Here is a 22,756-nt window from a genome sequence, read left to right on the forward strand (position 1 = left end):
CCGGGCTCAATTTTGTGGTGTTACATCTTACAAAGTCTACCGAAATAATTTTTGCGAATAACTCAATTCAAACCAGTACTCGTGGTTGTCTTACCTTGAACTTGCATTGGAGTGAGAGTTTTTTTTTTTTTGTTTTTTTTGTTGCTCCGTGTTGAAGGTGTCACTGCGACTTTTAGATGAAGAACAACAATAAAATCGCTGTTCCTTGGCTTTTTGTGTTTTTTTGTTGCGAATATACTGATTTTGTTTCATAGTTGGATACCCCATATCCTTTGTTTTTGTATTATGTTATAACATTCAACGATACAATTTTAATGCACCAGATGCACATTTCAACAATATGTGTGTCTTTAGTGATGATTGGGGCAAACAAATTTAAAAATCCAAAACTTAATACAAATATTAAAGATCTGATTTAACAATCGGAACCAAAAGTAGAAGAAAATCCGGTCATGGAATTAGAAATATGTTTTCTATTATTATGTATACCTGTTGTAGCTCTAAAACAGAATTAATGGTACTTAAAAAATATTCTAAAGATGTTTAGCTATCACTTTTTTTATATTCTATGCTGGGTTTTTTTAAAGTTTTTTTTGTCCCCGTGCATCAATGGAATTTTGAAGTAGTCTCTGTCCCTTTGTCCATTCAAAACATCAATACTCAGAGACCGTTTGACATAAGGCTTTCGTATAGCGTAGGATCATTTGTCTAATATTCTCTCGACTAGGGTATATTTTAAGTTTGATTTGAAATTGTTTAGTTATTGGACTTTGACCATTTTGTTTAGTATTGTTACAATGACACCTTGTGAATGCTACGTTGCTGAGTCAATTTGTCTTAAAGCTCTCATACTTGGTACTAGGATTGTTTGCAGTCATGTGTAGTTGACTACATTATACCATCATTTTGATTTCTCTATTTGAATGTGGCTTTAACCATATTTTGACTATTGTACCACGATGCCATATTAAGACAGACATTTTAATTTCTCATTTATTTAGTGCGGGGAACACTATGCTAAACGACAGAGCTATTATCTTTCATAAACAAAATATGAGTTTTATGGGTGATAAGCAACAAAACAGTCCATTTCGTTAAAGCATGGAGTATAAAATTTTCTAAAACAGTCCAATAAAGATTAGAAAAAACCTTGTTTTTTTCTCTCCTGATAGAAAAGTTTCAGAATATGAGATGCTCAGCCACAATCATCTTTGGGGTATTTAATTTTTAAAAATGTGACCCGGCCATCCAACCAAAATGGCTGCCACGGCTAAAAATTGAACATAAGGGTAAAATGCAGTTTTTGGCTTATAACTCAAAAACCGAAGCATTTAGAGAAAATCTGACAGGGTTAAATTGTCTATCAAGTCAAGATCTATCTGCCCTGATATTTTTACATGGATCGGACAACCCGTTGTTAGGTTACCAGGGGTCGAATTTAAGCTTTTTAGTGTACTGGCCAGCCGGACCAGTGGACTTTAGATCTACTGGTCCGGCTCAAAATTTACTGGTCCTGCAAAAATGACATTCATTTGATAACCACTAAAAGATATGACAGATGTTTAGTTTACTTTTCCTCAGCTGCTTTCCTCTTCTTTATTCCAAAAATAGCACCCCCAATACCCTTAAAATAATTTCTCAGGTTTATTTTTTTGTAAACAAACCGAGAAAGATATGCAATCATTGATTTTAACGTAAAATTTCTACTGGTCCGCCGGACCACCAGCTGACAAAATCTACTGGTCCGACACAAATTCTACTAGTCTCGGACCACCGGACCAGCGCCAATTTCGACCCCTGGTTACTGCCCTGAATTGGTAATTTTAAGGAAATTTTGCCGTTTTTTGTTATTATCTTGAATATTATTATAGATAGAGATAAACTGTAAACAGCAATAATGTTCAGCAAAACAAGATCTACAAATAAGATTATATGACCAAAATAGTTAATTGACCCCTTAAGGAGTTATTGCCCTTTATAGTTAATTTTTAGCATTTTTCATAATTTTTGTAAATTTTTAGAAAATATTTTCCACTGTAATTACTGGGCCGAGTTCATTATAGATAGAGATAATTGTAGCAACAAGAATGTTCAGTAAAGTAAGATCTACAAACACATCACCATCACCAAAACACAATTATGTCATGAATTTATCTGTGTCCATTTTTTAGTATGTACATAGACCAAGGTGAGCGACACAGGCTCTTGAGAGCCTCTAGTTTTATCACTATGTCATCCCTTTTTCTCAGGGATTTTAATGCATTCCATTCGTTTTTAGATAAGTTACTATAGTGTGTTGAAAATTTTAAGTTGTCAATTTCCATCTTTGTTTGAAATATATAAGTTTCGATTGCATTATTAGCAAATTGAGGTGTATATACAGATTTAATATAAAAGGGATGTAGTGGTTTGTAACTACCGTTATCTAATTCAAATTTACATCTCATTTTCCGACAGAGACCATTGAAATCCCTGAGGATATTAGTTCATGGTCTATCAGTGGAGGGTGTCGGTATAAATTTCAACCCCTTTCCTAAAATTAGGTATTCATCGTCACTTAGTGTGACATCTGAAAAGTTTTTAATATGTTTTTTTGCTGAAGCAAGGTTATAATTATGCTTCAGAGATTTCCTGCGATTTTTATGATTTTGTAATCGCTTTAGTTTAATTTTACACTTAGCACGTCTATTCGCCATATTGATGATCAACAGAATGATTTTGACAATAATATAAACCCAACACATTAAATATATAGTTCAGCCAATTAAAAAGTAGAGATAAAATAGTGGTTGGTATCTTTAATTAAAGTATAAGTAACAAATCTTAGTGCAACTCAAGTAAAGTATTATATAATTATTCCAATTTTTACTACACATTTCCCTTATTAATGGTTTATTGTTATCTTTATTGAACACACGATGGTATAATGTTACAGGATTTCTACAGTTACGAAAAAAAAGTTAATGTTTTCTCTCCATTCTTTTTTTCTGTTTTGCAAATCGTTCGCGGCCTTCTTTTGTGAAATATTTTGGAGCGGAGTGGTCCTTATCGTCCTCCACAGTTTCTTTTTTAGCTCTAAGTTTGGCGGCATACTTTGCGCGCTCGCGCTTGAAGTTAGTTGTCATAGTGTCAAACTTTTTAAATAGTTCAGTTCTGATCTTTCCAGATTCTGGGTCCGTAATATCCAGTTTAGCTATAGATGTATTAAACAGTTCATGAGCTTTTTTTAGTCTAACATAATTGTGTCACATTGAGATATCATTTTCTCATATAAGGATCTCCTAACATCCTGTTCAACTTTTTTCAGTTCTTGCTTGAACAATTCTTCCATTGCATCGGACGCGTAACTTGGATTAAATCTCAGATTAGTTCCAAGGAAGCCCGGATTACGATCCAGATTTTTGAAGAACACCAAGGATTCCTTCATAGTCACAGTTTTCATCCTTTCTTTTAGTAATCCTTCAATCTTAGCGAATAATTCCGCTGGATCAAGCTTTTCTGTTAGGTCCAGATAATTCGGATCAGATGTGTCATCCCTATTTGGGGAATCACTATAACTAGGAGTCGTCGGATTAGGTTGACTAGAATGAATTTTAGGTGACAAATCTAAATCCAAGTCCCTGTTAAATTCAGTATCAGGCCTGAGAAATGGAGCACCGAAGCCACTAGCTTGATTTCTGTTCATAGTGAAAATCAGAATGGTTAAAAGTAAGAGATGGCTCTCTTTATATATATTATTTTGATAATTAGCAGAGGAAATAAAAGTCAATAATCTTAACTTCATAAGAAGGGCACGAATTTTCGCATCCTGTTCAACAAGCTTGCTCTTTTGTTAAATTTCTAAAGAATCGGATGTTGAGTCCTATGTTCTTAAACCATATAACACTGATTGGATCACCAGTGATTGACCGAAGGTCATTCAAAGAGATTCTAACGGGAGGGTCTCTGCACAAAGCTTGCACAATTTTGTAAAATAACAGAGCCCGCGCCACAATCAATAAAATGGTTAAATTATAACGACACCTGTATTTGTTGTCCTTGTAGCATTTATCATTGAAATAGTTCAAGTTGTGTGGGATAACTATTTATATTATAGTTATATATAGCTGATGATCAGGGGTTTGGTTAAATATATATATGTATAAAAATTAAACCAATATGTTTTATGTTATTAAACTAGTTCATATTTTCTAACTATATTAAAGTAGGAATTACACATACTTATTCATAAATATTTTATTTAATCAACTCCGTATTTATTTTAACACATGTGTATTTCACGGATTTTTCTAAGGCTTCCGATCATCAGCCGCCCAGCCAAAATTTTAAACATTATGATACTCCTTTTAGATGCTTAATTTCAAGAACGGGACAAGAGTATCATAATGTTTAAAATTTTGTAAAGATTATGCATGGGAAATCAAAATGTGTGTGATGAAAAGAAAACGTACTATCAGAACTTCAAGATAAAATGTGAGAAAATTGCTCTTATAACATGCTTTCAGATAAGAACAAGAAAAATGGGGTCACCGAACTTGTTTTCTTGCTACATATCAAAATAGTTAAATTCATAAAACTTTCTATTATAAAAATTACTTTATCTGAGTTATCTCCCCTTATTTGGCAAAGTTGAAAATACAAACATGGTTTTTTGGAGAAATTACAGCTGTAATTATGATAAAACACACAATTTTCTATGTTTATAGCAAAAGTCTCTTACATAAATTACATACAACTCTCAAAATTTGCACATTTCATCAAATATCTAGATCAAAGTTCTCTGCTTCTTCAAAATCCAAGATGGAGGTAGACACCCGAGCCACTTTAAGGCAGATGGCGGATTCGGTGGTGGTGACTTATAGGTCTTTCACCCTTGGATTGGACAAAGTATCGTGTCTTAGCATTATCAATATTATTTTAAGTCTCGCTTCACACGGTGATATTTAAAAAAAAATATATAGAATAACGTACCTTTGAAAATTCAGGAAAAGCCCCTAAAGGTAAAAATAGATTTGAACTTTGCAGTATATCTGAGATGGTTAATGCACACCTTTGCTTTGCGTTATCTAGATTATAGCACAGTTAGAACAAAGTGATTTTACCCTTGTCATGTGTTAAACAATATTCATTACTAGATGCATTTTACATGTTAATATATATACACAAATTCGTACATACACGAAACTACAAAGTTAAAAATACGTTTAAAAGCATTTTCAATAAAATAAAATCAACTGTAAAATAAAACTTCAAGAGATTGGTCAAAAATGAATTAAAATATCTTCAATGACTAGGTGAAAAAAATAAATAACTTTTAAGTAAAATATTGTTGCTGAAACTAGTTTCTATCAAAATAGTTCAAAAAGCAAGAAAAATATTATAGACTTGTTGGAAAAGACTTAAGGGTAATTAAAGTGACAACAACCCAACAACACTAAATATCAAACGAAATCTAGGGCCAATGCCTATATAAATAGAGACAATGATTCTGCCTCTTTACTTCAATAAAAAATTATTTGAAACTAGCAAACTCTTGTTTGTGGTGAAAAATAAAAATTCAGACAATATCAAAATATTCGAACTGCAGAATAATCTAAATAAAGACAGTAATAAAGATTTTATTATTCATTTTTTTAGCACAAATTAAGGAGATCCTTGAGGAGTGGAAGGACAATGAAAAGATGTTTATAACAACAGAAGCTTCCAAACATGTACTTAAATGTATAAAGGAGAACAGTTGTGTAACTATTACTGCTAGTTCTGGTGTTGGTAAGACTGCAATACTGCGACATGTGTCTTTACAGATGGCAGGTGAAGGGTACGATATACTTCTAGTTACAGATCCAGGTGATATAGTCAAGCTTTATAACCCAAATCAGGAAACATTGTTTGTTATTGATGATTTATGTGGAAACTATTCTTTAAACCAAACCGACATGAAAGTTTGGGAACCTGTCATGGAGAGAATTAAAAAGATCCTTTCAAATAAGCTTGCCAAGATAATTGTAGCATGTCGATTACAAGTGTATCAGGATGACAAGTTTGAATGTTTATCAGTTTTCAAATCATGTGTATGTAAACTATTATCAGAAAACATGCGCTTGACAAAAACTGAAAAGGAGTCAATAGCTGAGTTATATCTGAAAACTAAAGCTCCTGAGATTATAGATTATTATGATTTATATGATTGTTTCCCACTTTTATGTAAATTATATAATGAAAATCCTGCACTTTATATCACAGATTTTTTCCAAAACCCATTTACAGTTTATGAAGCAGAGATAGACAAACTGCAGAAGAAAGGATTTTCTAGTAAATATTGTGCTTTGGCTTTATGTGTCATGTTTAACAACAATTTAAAGGAAGAGATATTAACAGAGGAGGTGAATGAAGAAACAAGAACTATTATTGAGAACACTTGTGAGGCATGTAGACTGGATAGAGGGACATCAAAGATTACTTTACAGGATGAACTGAACTCACTTATACATACATTCCTGAAAAAGGAGGAAAACATGTACACAACTATTCATGATAAAATATTTGACTTTTTAGTGTACTACTATGGACAGAAAATAATCCACTGCTTGATAAAGAATGCACATAGTAGTTTAATCAAGGAAAGATTTTTACTAGAAAAACAAGACAATATGAATCAGTTCATGACAATTGTGCCTCCTAAGTATCATGAAATGTACATACATAGATTGATTAATGACTGGTCAAAAGGTGAAGTCGATGTTGTGCATTGTAACATCAATATGAAGATATCTCAGTTCAGACAGAGATTTCTATGTGTTTTGAATGAACTGGATGTATCTTACCAGAGACAATTAGCACACACCTGTGATGTATATATCAACAATACTGTTCTGTCATGGTTTTGTTTTATAGGTGACATTCCTATGATTCATTGGTGTGTTAATCATGGTGTTGATATTAATCAGTGTGGGAGTGCTGAGATGACATCATTGTATATAGCTGTCCAAAAAGGTTGGACAGAAATAGTTAGGATGTTGTTAGACATTGGAGCAGATTATGATAAATGTGACAATGATGGGTGGTCACCTGTAAAGATTGCTTGTAGTAAGGGACATACAGAAATAGTTAGGATGTTGTTAGACATAGGGGCAGATTATGATAAATGTGACAATGATGGGTGGTCACCTGTAAAGATTGCTTGTAGTAAGGGACATACAGAAATAGTTAGGATGTTGTTAGACATAGGGGCAGATTATGATAAATGTGACAATGATGGGTGGTCACCTGTAAAGGTTGCTTGTATTAAGGGACATACAGAAATAGTAAGGATGTTGTTAGACATAGGGGCAGATTATGATAAATGTGGCAATGATGGGTGGTCACCTGTAAAGATTGCTTGTAGTAAGGGACATACAGAAATAGTTAGGATGTTGTTAGACATAGGGGCAGATTATAATAAATGTGACAATGATGGTTGGTCACCTGTAATGTGGGCTTGTAGTGAAGTACATACAGAAATAGTTAGGATGTTGTTAGACATAGGGGCAGATTATGATAAATGTGACAATGATGGTTGGTCACCTGTAAAGAGTGATTGTAGTGAAGGACATACAGAAAAAGTTAGGGAGTTGTTAGACATTGGAGCAGATTATAATAAATGTGACAATGATGGTTGGTCACCTGTAATGAGTGCTTGTAGTGAAGGACATACAGAAATAGTAAGGATGTTGTTAGACATAGGGGCAGATTATGATAAATGTGGCAATGATGGGTGGTCACCTGTAAAGATTGCTTGTGGTAAGGGACATACAGAAATAGTTAGGATGTTGTTAGACATTGGAGCAGATTATAATAAATGTGACAATGATGGTTGGTCACCTGTAACGTGGGCTTGTATTAAAGGACATACAGAAATAGTTAGGATGTTATTAGACATTGGAGCAGATTATAATAAATGTGACAATAATGGTTGGTCACCTGTAAAGTGGGCTTGTAGTAAAGGACATACAGAAATAGTTAGGATGTTGTTAGACATAGGGGCAGATTATGATAAATGTGACAATGATGGTCGGTCACCTGTAATGTGGGCTTGTAGAAAAGGACATACAGAAATAGTTAGGATGTTGTTAGACATTGGAGCAGATTATAATAAATGTGACAATGATGGTTGGTCACCTGTAAAGAGTGCTTGTAGTGAAGGACATACTGAAATATTAAGGATGTTGTTAGACATAGGAGCAGATTATAATAAATGTGACAATATTGGTTGGTCACCTGTAAAGAGTGCTTGTAGTGAAGGACATACTGAAATAGTAAGGATGTTGTTAGACATTGGAGCAGATTATTATAAATGTGACAATGATAAAGATTGGTCACCTTTAATGATTGCTTGTAGTAAGGGACATACAGAAATAGTGAGGATGTTGTTAGACATAGGAGCTGATTATAATAAATGTGACAATAATGGTTTCTCACCTCTGATGTATGGTTGTAGTGGTAGACATATCGAAATAGTAAGGATGTTGTTAGAAATAGGAGCAGATTATAATAAATGTGACAATAATGGTAGGTCATCAGTAGTAATTGCATCTGAAAAAGGTCACAGTGAAATAGTTAGTTTGATAAATGAACATTCAAGGAAAATTACTGTGATATACAGCAGAATATGAATGAGGTATAATTTATATTGATATATTGCTGGTTACATATGTGGGGACAATTTCTTATTATCTGACTCTAAATAACAAACAACAGGTTTACAGTTGACGTTTACTTGTTACTATAACTAAAGCTAAGGTGACGTCGCCGATGTGACGTCGACCTGGGATACAAAGGTAATTCGAGTCGTTGCCGGTCCTGCGGCCTTCACAACAACATATACAGTCAAAGGCAGAAGTCTTCGTTTTTCATACAAATCATTTCGAAGATTTAAAATTTAATGTTGAATTCACCATCATGTTTTATATTTTGTACTCAATCTGTTAATTATTTATAAATATAATTGTATTCTAACATTTGCCACTGTAATCAAAAACGTTCATCACAAAAGTCTGAGAAATATAAAAATATGAAGATGTGGTATGGTTGCCAATGAGACAACTCTCAATTAGAGATCTAATGACCTAAAAGTTAACAACTATAGGTCACTGTACGGACTGCAACAATTATCAAAATCTTTATAGCATAGTCAGCTATAAATGGCCCCAAAATGTCGAATGTTAAAAAAATTAAACAAGATAACTAATGGCCGGATTTATGTACAAAAAAATGAACAAAAAACGAATATGATATACATCAACAAGTCAATAATGGTTTTAGCATAATTGATGGCGTCGGTTTTCTCATTTGAATTGTTTTCCAATTTGTAATGCCGAGGTTTTTTGTTGTTGCTATTTTAAAGAAAATGGAGTTCAATATTTTAACAAATTTATAAAGATTATTTATCAATTATTTATTTATCATTAATAGGCAAATCAGTCTTTTTAGAAAAACGATTAAAGACGCAATAATATATCATGATTGTTACAATTGATAACTTTTTTGTGACCAAATTCAGATCAAAAGAGGGACGAAAGATACCAGAGGGACAGTCAAACTCCTAGATAAAATGTCACTGCTTTCCAGTTTTAGTAAAATAACATGAATAAATAGACAAATGAGGGCACTGGTTTTGGTTTAGTAAAAATGGTATACGACCGCAAAAATTTTGCGGTCGTATATTGGTATGACGTTGGCGTCGTCGTCGTCGTCGTCATCCGAAGACACATTGGTTTTCGCACTATAACTTTAATTTAAGTAAATAGAAATCTAAGAAATTTTAACACAAGGTTTGATACAACAAAAGGAAGGTTGGGATTGATTTTGGGAGTTTTGGTCCCAACAGTTTAGGAATTAGGCCCAAATAAGCATTTTTCTTGGTTTTCGCATAATAGCTTTAGTATAAGTGAATAGAAGTCTATAAAATTTAAACATAAGGTTTATGAACACAAAAGAATGGTTGGGATTGATTTTGGGAGTTTTGGTCCCAACAGTTTAGGAATTAGGGGCCAAAAAGGGGTCCAAATAAGCATTTTTCATGGTTTTCACACTATAACTTTACTATAAGTAAATAGAAATCTATGAAATTTAAACACAAGGTTGATGACCATAAAAGGAAGATTGGGATTGATTTTGGGTCCCAACAGTTTAGGAATTAGGGGCCCAAAGGGTCCAAAATTAAACTTTGTTTGATTTCATCAACAATTGAATAATTGGGGTTCTTTTAATATGCCGAATCTAATCGTGCATGTAGATTCTTAATTTTTAGTCCCGTTTTCAAATAGGTCTACATTAAGGTCCAAAGGGTCGAAAATTAAACTTAGTTTGATTTTGACAAACATTGAATTCTTGGGGTTCTTGGATATGCTGAATCTAAACATGTACTTAGATTTTTGAATATGGGCCCAGGTTTCAAGTTGGTCCAAATTGGGGTCCAAAACTAAACTTAGTTTGATTTCAACAAAAATTGATTGATATGCTGAATCTAAACATGTATTTATTTTTTTTTGTTTATAGGCCCGTTGGTATAAATCGGGATCCAAAATTAAACTTTGTTTGATTTCAACAAAAAATATATCGGGTTCTTTGATATATGCTGAATCTAACCATGTATTTAGATTTTGGATATTGGACCATAATAGGTAAATGTCCAATTTAAAATTTTTAAGTTTTTAAGTTTAAGTTCTTAGACCACATTCATTCTGTGTCAGAAACCTATGTTGTGTCAACTATTTAATCACAATACAAATTCGGGCTATTCATGGGAATGCACATCAATATTCATAAGTATTCGATGTAAGTAAATTGCATTAGTCTGTACAGTAGATGTGTACCTGACGTAGAAAAAGCCAGTATTGCATTGATCCGTACTTGAGGTACAGTAGATGTGTACCTGACGTAGACAAAACCAGTCTGAAGTTTAAATGGAAACATACATCAATATTTATCAGAGTTGGATGTATGTAGATTAAATTGGTCTGTACTAAAGGTACAATTGATTTTTACGTCCAGTAAACAAAGCCTGTGGAAAGTTTTCATTGGAATACACATCTCTATTCATAATATTTGGATGTATGTAAGTTGCATTGATCTGTACCTGATGTTCAGTAGATCTGTTCCTGAAGTAGAAAAAGCCTGTCCAAAATTTAAATGGAAGCATACACAAATATTCATCAGAGTGGGGTGTATGTATATAAAATTGGTCTGTACTAGAAGAGGGACGAAAGATACCAGAGGGACAGTCAAAGTCATAAATCTCAAATAAACTTACAACACCATGGCTAAAAATGAAAAAGACAAACAGACAAACAATAGTACACATGACACAACATAGAAAACTAAAGAATAAACAACACGAACCCCACCAAAAACTAGGGGTGATCTCGGGTGCTCCGGAAGGGTAAGCAGATCCTGCTCCACATTTGGCACCCGTCGCGTTGCTTATGTGATAACAAATCCGGTAAATAGTCTAATCCGGTAGGTCACATTCATGAAAGGGAAGGGGATTGCAGTTACGACGTAAGGAACATATCCGATATCATTTGTGAAACTGTTATTCCATAACGGTCAACCAACTCGTGATGGCGTCCGTAAAAATTACGAAGGGATGATTTAAACTTCACCATTTGGAACTCTTGGTTTAATAGCTTCCTTGTGAGCAGCAACCCTCTATTAAGAAAATCATGATAGGAAATTCAAGCACGGGAATATCGTATCAATTGGGAGATATATACCCCGTATGCAGGTGCTACTGGAATGTTGCTACTTAGAAATGGAAAGTTCACAATTGGAAAGCTGAAATCATCTCTTTTGTCGTAAAGTTTTGTTTTCAACCGACCCTCATTGTCAATTTCTAGATGTAAGTCAAGATATGAGGCCGACTTAACTGTATCTGTAGTATCCTTTATCTCTAGTTCGATGGGATAGATGCGTTCCACATAGTCACCAAATTTTGAATTATTTAGTGAAAGAACATCATCTATATAGCGGAAAGTCGAGTTAAAGGATATTGCTAACTTGTCTTTCTTCCTAAGAAGTTCCTGCATGAAGTCGGCCTCATAATAATATAGAAACAAGTCGGCACAAGAGGGGCACAGTTTGTTCCCATTGTAATGCCAACAGTCTGTTGAAAAACACGTCCTCCGAACGTTGTCAATCAAGGAATCAAGCATCTTCATAATATCAGTTTCAAATTTTTTTTGTTTGAATCAGAGTGATCCTTTACAAAGTAGGATGTATCCCTCCCTAAGAAAAGATAATTGTATCTACGTTGGCCATGCTTTTTTATGAAGCATAGCAATACCAACTCTTTCAATTTGTCTTTTAGTTTGGAATGTGGAATACTTGTGTAAAGAGTAGAAAAGTCAAATGTTTTAATACTGTTACAAGATGAAAGAGAGTTAGATTGTATGTACTCTAAAAGATCTTTGGAATTTTTAAGTATCCACATCTGATTCACGCCACCTCTAGAATAGGCAGTTTCACAATAACTTTGAAACCCGTCTTTGATTGCTGATAAAATAGATGTTAATAATTTAGAAAGAGGTTTCGTGGAGCACTTGGAAGACCCAGCAATATACCGTTGTTTGTAAGGACACTTATGTAGTTTAGGTATCCAATACAGTGATGGAAGATGCAATTCTTCATCTTTGGTTGAAATTCCAAAGGAACATAGAACAGACCTATGATTATCCAGGATTTTCTCTTTGGTAAGTGTCGTGAGGGTATATGTTGAGTTTCCAAGTTAATTTTCAATACCTAATTCGTTTATCAAGCAGTTGATGTCATGAGTTTTACACACAAAAGCGATGTTGTTTGGGGCTTTATCTGCGGGGACAACATATTTGTCATGGAGGTAGGATATGTGTTTTGCAACATTAAAGTCTTTAAAGATTGACGTAGCATGGGCATTGAAAGACCCATTCAATTTCTTAATTCTGATATGGTACAGTTGATGTGTCACTCAAGTAAACAAAACCTGTCGAAACTTTTGAAGGAAATTCACATCAATATTCATAGGATTTTGATGTATGTAAGTTGCATTGGTCTGTACTTGAGGTACAGTAGATGTGTCCTAAAGTAGACAAAGCCTGTACAAAGTTTAGATAGAAACATACATCAATATTTATCAGAGTTGGATGTATATGTAGATTAAATTGGTCTCTACTAAAAGAAAAAAATGATTTGTACCTCCATCAAACAAAGCCTGTCGAAAGTTTTAATGGGAATACACATCAATATTCATTAGATTTGGATGTATGTAAGTTGCATTCGTCTGTACTTGAGGTACGGTAGATCTCTACCTGTAGAAGACAAAGCCAGTCCAAAGTTTTCATGGGAATACACATCAGTATTCATCAGATTTGGATGTATGCAGATTAAATTGGTCTAATCTTTAATTACAGTTTATTTGTACCTGCAGTAAACAAAGCCTTTCGAAAGTGTTCATTGTAATACACATCAATATTCATAAGATTTGGATGTATGTAAGTTGCATTGGTCTGCACTTAAGGTACAGTAGATGTGTACCTGAAGTAGACAAAGCCAGTCTGAAGTTTAAATGGAAGCGTACCTCAATATTTATCAGAGTTGGATGTACGTAGATTAAATTGGTATGTACTAAATAAACCCATCATAGATACAAGGACTAAATTTTGTATATACCTGTACGCCAGACGCGCGTTTCGTCTACAAAAGACTCATCAGTGACGCTAAAATCCAAAAAAAAGTTAAAAAGGCCAAATAAAATACAAAGTTGAAGAGCATTGAGGACCAAAATTCCTAAACGTTTTGCCAAATACAGCTAAGGTAATCTATGCCTGAGGTAGAAAAGCCTTAGTATTTGAAAAATTAAAAATTTAGTAACAAGTTAATTTATAAATATCACCATATCAATGATAATTCATGTCAGCGCTAAAAGAAAGTTGATTTGCACTTCAAGTAAACAAAGCCTGTCCAAAGTTTTCATGGGAATACACATCAATTTTCATAAGATTTGGATGTATGTAAATTGCATTGGTCTGTACTTGATGTACAGTAGATGTGTATCTGAAGTAGACAAAGCCTTCCAATGTTGAAATGGAAACATACATCAATATTCATTAGAGTTGGGTGTATGTAGATTAAATTGGTCTGCACTAAAATTACAGTTAAAATAAATTGATTTCTTATTTTTTTATTAAGTGTTATTTCCATTTGTTTAAAGGTACTATAGTTGTAGCGACGTAGCGAAATGATTTCAAATGTGCTTGAGTGTGCTAATTTCAACTCTTGTTTTTGTTCCAATCATCTTTAGATGGTTGTCATTTGTAACTGATTTTCCTTTGCCTTTGCTTTGAGTGCATGATGGAATTGTTCTGTGATAAGTTCTAAACTATTGTCTTTCGTTTTTGCCAATGGTGTTGGTCTGGTCTATATTCCTTTTTGTGTTTCTTTCTTTCGTGTGATTTGGCCCTGTAATTATACATCCCGTCTTTCTGACGTCATGGTAAATGTTTGTATATATATCTGCTTGTTATACATGATATAGTGATTAAGATAATAAAACGTTGACTGCTGTTCCCTTATTTTTGACATTTTTACCTTACACATGACTGTCATACAAGTGACAGGTTTAGCAAGCTATAACACCTGTTTTGATTCACCATTTTCTACATATTAAGAAATGCCTGTACAAAGTCAGAAAAAAGACGGTTATTGCCAAATCGTTTGATGTGTTTGAGCTATTAATTTTGCCATTTGATTACGGATTTTCCGTTTTGAATTTTCCTCGGAATGCTTTATTTTTGTGAGTTCTATTTTTTAATAAAACAAAGATCCCACTGAGAATATCTGTTTTAGTCTTTGAAGGCAATTAATACTATATAGATATACAATATCCTTGGTCATGTTGGCCTAATTAAAGATATTGTATGGCAGATCATATTTTTTGTTTGCTGCTCAATTTTTTTCATCTATCACTAATTCTGAGATTTGTGGCAAAGACACGAAAATGTTACAAAAGTCGTAATCGTAGGACAATACAGCCTTTAATGAGTCATTCAATAGTTCCGGTCTTTTTTGGCATATTTGCTCATCTTGAACTGCTGATCCTTTTTTATTTGTCGTTTTTAAACATTTATTAACATCAAAAATCGTCTCTAAGTGCAGGAACTCCTTAAGGAGTCATACAATGATTACAGTCATATTGGCACTTTGATAGACAATGTATTGCATATTTATTATAACTTTTGAGATAATTCGATAGTAGTAAAAATGAACATTCAACCAAACATTTTCTTTTTAATGGCAATAATTTCTCAAGCAGTAATCCGAACATTTTGATGAAAAAAGTGCCTAGATCTGGACTCTTAGCACGTTTTCTAAATCAGACGTTCTCAATCTAGCTATTACTATTTTCTAAATATAACACAATAAAATACATATGGTTTATGCTAATGCTATATTTTAGCCATGGGGTAACACGAAACTTACTCTATTTACCCTATAAAAGGATCATGTACCCTTATTATGGTTGATATTTGTCCTGAGACTTTAGAGATGAAGATTTTTGTTTGTTTAACAACAAGAACAAAAGCATATTACAACCAAAACCAAGTGATGACAGTACCTTACGCAATCGTAAACAGCAAGTGCGATAAAAACCCACACAACAAGAGGCAATCACATTGCCTTTGTCGCCAGATAACCTTAAAAGGAAATCCACATTGGGGCAATCAAATACAAACAGTTCACCAAAACCTGGGACTATTATACTATAGTCCCAGCCAAAAAATGCAAAACAGACATTATGGATATAAGTAAAATCAAACCCAGGTCCACAACAGCTTTCTAGAAATTAAGTGCTCTAAAAATGTAAGCGGTTCCAGGATCTACTAAACGCAATGGCAGTCTTTGAGTTGCTCATGGCTTGTTAAAGTGCCATCAGAAGTCTAAATTCGTAATGACTCTAACATTTAATCGGGGTTTGAATTGTGACTTTGACCAAAGTAGTCACTATTATATTTGTCATAGAAATTCCACCATTCTCATCCAAATCAGGACGGTGCACATTAAACCTTGAAAAAGATTACTTTCAACTTTATATTTAAAAATCCTTGTATAAAAGCTTATCTGTAATCAATATTCATCTACCCCCAATAAAATTCGTGCAGAAAATGTAAGCTAAGGACTATTGAATCAACTGATACATACAATCCATATTCTGTTGTTGCTTGAATGCATATCAAAAAGTTAAGAATTAACAAACTGAATCAATCTCTCTTATAGTCAACTCCAGTTCTCAAATGAACCTCCTTTAAATAAACTTATTCTAAAAGGTTACCTATTCAACGCTGTAATAAGATCATTGAATATTGTTTTTATTGGTATAAATATTGATTTTGTTATCAGTAAATTAAAAGCGAACTAAATATTACTAGTATGTTATATACATATACATATTCATGTACCTACAATCTGTCGATACCTGTAACTTGGCATTGCACAAGGTCATGTTTTCTCTGGCTGTTTATGACGTCTTTACACTAAATCCATTGGATGTTGGATGTGTACGGATTGATAGTTTAGTCTTAGATGCACGATTTTTTTATTAGTTGTTAGTGGCTTTGAACTAGCTGGCAGATAAATGCGAGTACTCTCAGATCTGTTCATTGCGTCTTTTTGTGTCGGGATGTATAAGTACCCGGCCCCGTCTACTTGTATTTTGTCCATCTGATGAGTTAAGCCTTTTTCGACTGATTTTTATAGTTCGTTCTTATGTTGTACTGTTATACCACTGTCCCAGGTTAGGGGGAGGGTTGGGATCCCGTTAACATGTTTAACCTAGCCACATTATGTATGTATGTGCCTGTCCCAAGTCAGGAGCCTGTAATTCAGTGGTTGTCGTTTGTTTATGTGTTACATATTTGTTTTTCGTTCATTTTTTTTTACATAAATAAGGCCGTTAGTTTTCTCGTTTGAATTGTTTTACATTGTCTTATCGGGGCCAATTATAGCTTACTATGCGGAATGGGCTTTGCTCATTGTTGAAGGCCGTATGGTGACCTATAGTTGTTAATGTCTGTGTCATTTTGGTCTTTTATGGATAGTTGTCTCATTGGCAATCATACCACATCTTCTTTTTATACCCACTGTAGATTTGTCTATACGTACTGTCATGAAATGTAGCAGACCTAACTGTGGCATTTTCTAATCCATGTTCAATAGAATAGAAGCGATCAACATTGTCATGGACTTTATCTTTATAGTGGAATATGAAATCCATGGGTTACAATGCTAACATTTACATATCAGTTAATAGTTATCAAAGGTATCAGGATTATAATTTAGTATGCCAGACGTGGTTTCGTATACATAAGACTCATCAGTGACACTCATATCAAAATAGTTATAAAGCCAACAAGTACAAAGTTAAAGAGCATTGAGGATCTAAAATTCCAAAAGGTGCCAAATACAGCTAAGATAATCTATTCCTGGAATATGAAAATCCTTGGTTTTTTCCAAAATTCAAAGTTTTGTAAACAGGAAATTTATAAAAGAATTACCACATAATTGATATTCATGTCAACACGGAAGTGCATACCTGTCAAGTTTTCAAAATGCCAATGGGGGTTTTACGTGCAAGATTGATCATGTAGTCCTACAAATCCTTCAAGGGGGTCTTCAAGTATATTTTAATGTTGTTTTTTGGCTTCTTCATACTTTTACAAGACTATACCCATTGTAAAATTAATTGTTTTGTTTAAAATTATTGACTAAATTGTTCTTTCAAAATTTCCATTTTGGTGTCTCCATGGTGGAAATCCCTCGCAAATAGTGACAATTGGCAGGTATGGAAGTGCTGACTACTTGGCTGGTGATACGATCGGGGACGAAACGTTACGTCCACCAGCAGTTGCATCGACCCAGTGGTGTAAACAGTTATCAAAGGTACCAGGATTAATAAGTGTCTTTCCAGGTAGCATACTTTCAATTTAAAATATTATAAAACTGTTCTGAATTATTAAATCAAATTTGGTTGATAAAACATCAGAAGTCAGTGATCTATGTGCAAAATTAAGCCGTTTGTTTAACCATTGATGTATTACTCTAATATGTTGATTACAGTGAGTGAAATTTAAATACTTGGAAAAGAATTTGTTAAAGCAATAGTTCACTTGCTTTCCAAAACTAATTTATCTGTCTTATTTGTAATGTTTATATTATGATTTTCTCATAAAAATATTGTTTATACTAAATATATCCATGATAACACATTAGTATGTATGTGCCTGTCCCAAGTCAGGAGCCTGTAATTCAGTGGTTGTCGTTTGTTGATTTGTAACATATTTGTTTTTTGTTAATTTTTTTTATATAAATAAGGCCGTTAGTTTTCTTGTTTGAATTGTTTTACATTGTCATTTCGAGGCCTTTTATAACTGACTATGCGGTATGGGCTTTGCTCATTGTTGAAGGTCATACAGTGACCTATAGTTGTTAATTTCTGTGTCATTTTGGTCTCTATGACAGTTGTCTCATTGGCAATCATACCACATCTTCTTTTTTATAATAACTCTCAAGTATTAAAACAAATGATTGTGCTTGAATGTGCTAAAGTAAATATGTTATTCAAGTTTTATTTATAAAATCTATAACTATATAAAGGTAAAATTTGTTGAACTCAATATTAAAGTCATGAACATATATATTAAGATAATTAATACTGACCAAAATAAATAAGTATATAACACTGTAAATTCAGAAATTATTGCGATGTTTTATAAGAGTGACAGGAATATAGTTGCAATAATTTAAACTTGCATTTTGAATTTTTTTTATATGAATAAAACAGGATTTTTCTCAATATCTACAAAACTTAAAATTGCATTTTTGTCTAAAATGACAAAATCACAATAATAAATGCATGCAATATTTTCCCAATTTACAATAAACATAAATGTATAACAAAATTCATAGCAATACAATTTGTATCATTCTTATAATATTACAAACCAGAGATTGCACTATAAATTGGTTGTCATTAGAAATGCAACACCTATATCATGTATCAAAAAAGAAATAAATATAAACTTTAAACATTCATTTAGAAATTTATTGTACAATAATTTTTGCAATTTAAAAGATCTAAAATGATTTTTTTTAATTCATAGAACATTGTAGAATAAAGGGAAGATGGTAGTGCTCAATAATATAAGACTTAGTTTTGAATTTGGTCTTATTGAATTAATTGATACAGTAAAAATTAAACATTCTTAGATGAATAAAGTTAAAAACCCAGATTTGTTTTTCTCTCAATCAATTTATGAGTTTTGAACAGCTGTATACTACTGATGCCTATATTCAACACAATTAAATTTTTTTTTAAAATTAACAAAAATATATGTAGATACAAGGAAGACAATCTTTTAAATGAACATTCTCCCATTCATGGAATGTTTTTGTAGCATCTGTACTATCAAATGAATAAAACAATTATCTGAATTCATGAATTTAGTTTAGAACAAACACCCATTGTGTTTACAATGTAAAATAAAATGTCTAAAAATCAGACAAAATGTTGAACCAGATATAGAACTACATGAATCTGACCCCTTGAAACAAAAGAAATGATATAATACCTTTCGAAAAATTAAATTACTTTAATTTAGCCTATCATTGCTCTGTGATATCTGAGAGAATGCACAGACAATTATCAGACATATTACTAATAAACTCATCATAGATACCAGATCAAAAATTTAACACTTGTGCCAGACGCATGTTTTGTATACAAAAGACTCATCAGTGATGCTCGAATAGACTTAAATCTTGTAAAATTTTACTTCATAGAAAAATCAGTTTTTAATTTGTGATTGTGACATCCATATTTTTAATGTAATGTCAAATTTGATGTATAAAAATTTCTGTGAGATTTTGTACTCGCAGACAAATAGTAATAAAGGGACATACATAATATGACAATGGCATACTGTAATTTCAGAAATTATTGCGTGCATAAAGGTAGCAATTTTGTAATTTTAGACTAAAATGCAATGTTATTTTATGTGATATTGAGAAAAAATCCTGTTTAATTCATTTAAAAAATTTCAAAATGTGAGATTAAATTATAGAGATTAAAACCATGTTGCATTTTTCTCAATAATAAAAACATTGCAATAATTTCTGAATTTTACATTAACTAAATGGCTACTTAGAGACAATCAAAATTAAGATAAAATAAAAAAAATAAACAATAAAAACAATATAAAAAAGTAGTATAACAATAACATTTAAAACAAGTATATTATTCAAGCTAACAGAAATCTAAAGATTAAAACTAATGGCATGGCAATTGAAAAAGACTGAGCTTTGCAAGCACTGGATCTCAGATAATAACACAATGTTGACTGTTGTACCCTTATTTTTGACATTTATACCTATTACAAATGTATTATGTCTGTTTGTTTTGTTTACACCTCGTTGTCAATATAATGGAATTGTATGAGACTGTCATACAAGTTTACTAAGAGGTTTAGCTAGCTATAAAACCAGGTTTAATCAACCGTTTTCTACAAATAAAAATGCCTATACCAAGTCATGAATATGACAGTTGTTATCCATTCATTTGATGTGTTTGAGCTTTTAATCAGGACATTTGATTAGGGACTTTCCTTTTTGAATTTTCCTTGGAATAAAGTTTTTTTGTGATTTTACTTTGTTTTCTAACATTCTAAAATGTTGATGATATTGTTATGGTTGTCCAACACAGTCTTGTCCAAATTTTACTTTAAAAACATCCTTTCTGATTTAAAAGCAGTTATTATTGTTTTTTATAATATCAAGTTTAAAGCTTTTCATACATCTGTTCCCCATATTGATAATAATTAAGTTGCCTTTCTCAGGTGTCTAATGAATCAAGTTATTGGCATATTCTTTTGAGTTGATGACTTTGACATTTATACATAAGATGTTTAAATTTGTTTAGCACTTGAAAACTTTACATCTTTAGAATATAGCAATGAAATATTTATTAGTAATCTTTTTGTATATAACTTTTTATGCAAAAGCATCATGACTTTGTCAAATGTTGGAAAATTTCAGAAACACAATTCATCCGGGAAATTTCTCTGAAGCTTCTAATCATGGTTGTTTTGATTCTCCAACTCAGAACAATTACATTTCTCAAAAATATAAATTATAATTAATAAATTATGGTTGGTTGAATTTTTCAAGTTATAAGTAGTTGACAACCATAACAGTTGATTGAGATAAAAATAATTAGATGTGGAATGATTGCCAATGAGACAACTATCAACCAAAGTTCAAATGAAGTGGATATAGGCAATTTAAGTCAACAGTATGTCTTTTGTCAATGAGAAAAACCCATACTGTATGGTTGGTTATTTAACACTATATTTTGGGATTTAAAACAGCAGTATCTAAACAATTTAAAGCTTTACTTACACAATTTATATCTTAATAATGCTGTTTAATGTACAAACATGAATGAGTATTAAATCTTAAATAGAGCACACATTCTATATAGAAAATGGTTTTAAATAAAAATCAAGTAAATACATATTAACTATCTGAAATATCAACACATCACATAATTCTATGGAAATTTCTAACCAAATTCTCAGTGTTAATACATAGAAAGCTTTCCAATATACTTTAATTATTGCACTTATCTAGTATCGTTATTGCACTTCAAAGTATAAAAATAGTAAACTGTCATAACAATCTGACAATTCCTTGGAACAATGCAGGACTTTTTTACACAAAATTATCATCCTGGCTCATAATATCTTCATAAGCAGGTTTTTTTTTATAGTAACAGACCTACACAAAATAATCATCCTGGTTCATAATATATCAATAAGCAGGGTTATCTTTGGTAACAGACCTACACAAAATTATCATCCTGGTTCATAATGTCTCCATAAGCAGGGTTATTTATAGTAACAGACCGACTTTCAGACTGACTAGATGCCGATGGTAAGCTTGGTTGTGTTGGTGGGCTGTAGAGTTTACTTCCAGTGGCCTCGGTATAAGACAGACGTTTTCCTGGATAATGGGTTTCCCCCTGGACTTCCCCATGCATTGAGCTGTTACTGCCATCATTTGTATTGAGGGGGATTCCCTTCATGTTGATTGGAATTGCGGCAAACTGTTCATCCCTCTGTCTCTGAAGTGTCTGCCTTAAAGTTCTTCTTTTCTGTAAAAATAAACAAAAACATGTGGTATTAATAACCTGTTGTATTCTAGATGCCAAATGTGCACAAAATTCTCACATGTTTACTTTTGTTAAAATCTGAGGTCTTGATATAGAAAGTTGACAAAAACACCATTCAGGATCAAAACATTTTTTCATAAAAAGGTGTTACATTTGTGAAATTTATATATGTACAAACCTTCCTGTCATTTAAAGTAAAAATTAAAATAAAAACATGCAAATCCAAAGAAACTACATAAATTAGGCTGTTAGTTTTCTCGTTTCAATTGTTTTATATTTTTCCTTTCTGGGCCTTTTATAGCTTACTATGCACGGTGATCTATGGTTGTTAATTTCTGTCCCATTTGGTCTCTTGACAAGAGTTGTCTAATTGACAATCATACCACATCTTCTTTTTTATATTAAATATTATAAATGATAACTATAAACCTTAATTAGTCCATTGCGGTTAGGAAAGTTGTTTCTTTTTAGCTCCGTTTCATCACATACACTTTTTTTCATTTTAAAACAAATCTGTATGTT

General features: G+C 32.4%; 2 protein-coding genes across 4 annotated transcripts in view; one reads left to right on the forward strand and one right to left on the reverse strand.

The window, feature by feature from the left end:
• Nucleotides 1–8,998, forward strand: part of LOC143047611 (uncharacterized) — a 34,792-nt gene extending 25,794 nt beyond the window's left edge. Inside the window, exon 5 of the mRNA XM_076220751.1 lies at nucleotides 5,638–8,998. Coding sequence (XP_076076866.1) covers nucleotides 5,638–8,651 — 3,014 coding nt within the window. The 3' untranslated portion in view covers nucleotides 8,652–8,998. The remainder of the gene's footprint in view (nucleotides 1–5,637) is intronic.
• A 9,617-nt stretch (nucleotides 8,999–18,615) lies between these two features.
• Nucleotides 18,616–22,756, reverse strand: part of LOC143047613 (glutamate [NMDA] receptor subunit 1-like) — a 162,827-nt gene continuing 158,686 nt past the window's right edge. For all 3 annotated transcript variants that reach the window (XM_076220777.1, XM_076220778.1, XM_076220776.1), the window contains one exon: nucleotides 18,616–22,216. In XM_076220777.1, the coding sequence (XP_076076892.1) occupies nucleotides 21,905–22,216 (312 nt within the window). In that variant the 3' untranslated portion in view covers nucleotides 18,616–21,904. The remainder of the gene's footprint in view (nucleotides 22,217–22,756) is intronic.

Source organism: Mytilus galloprovincialis, chromosome 10 (assembly GCF_965363235.1).
Source record: "Mytilus galloprovincialis chromosome 10, xbMytGall1.hap1.1, whole genome shotgun sequence".
In the NCBI taxonomy this organism is placed as follows: Eukaryota; Metazoa; Mollusca; class Bivalvia; order Mytilida; family Mytilidae; genus Mytilus; species Mytilus galloprovincialis.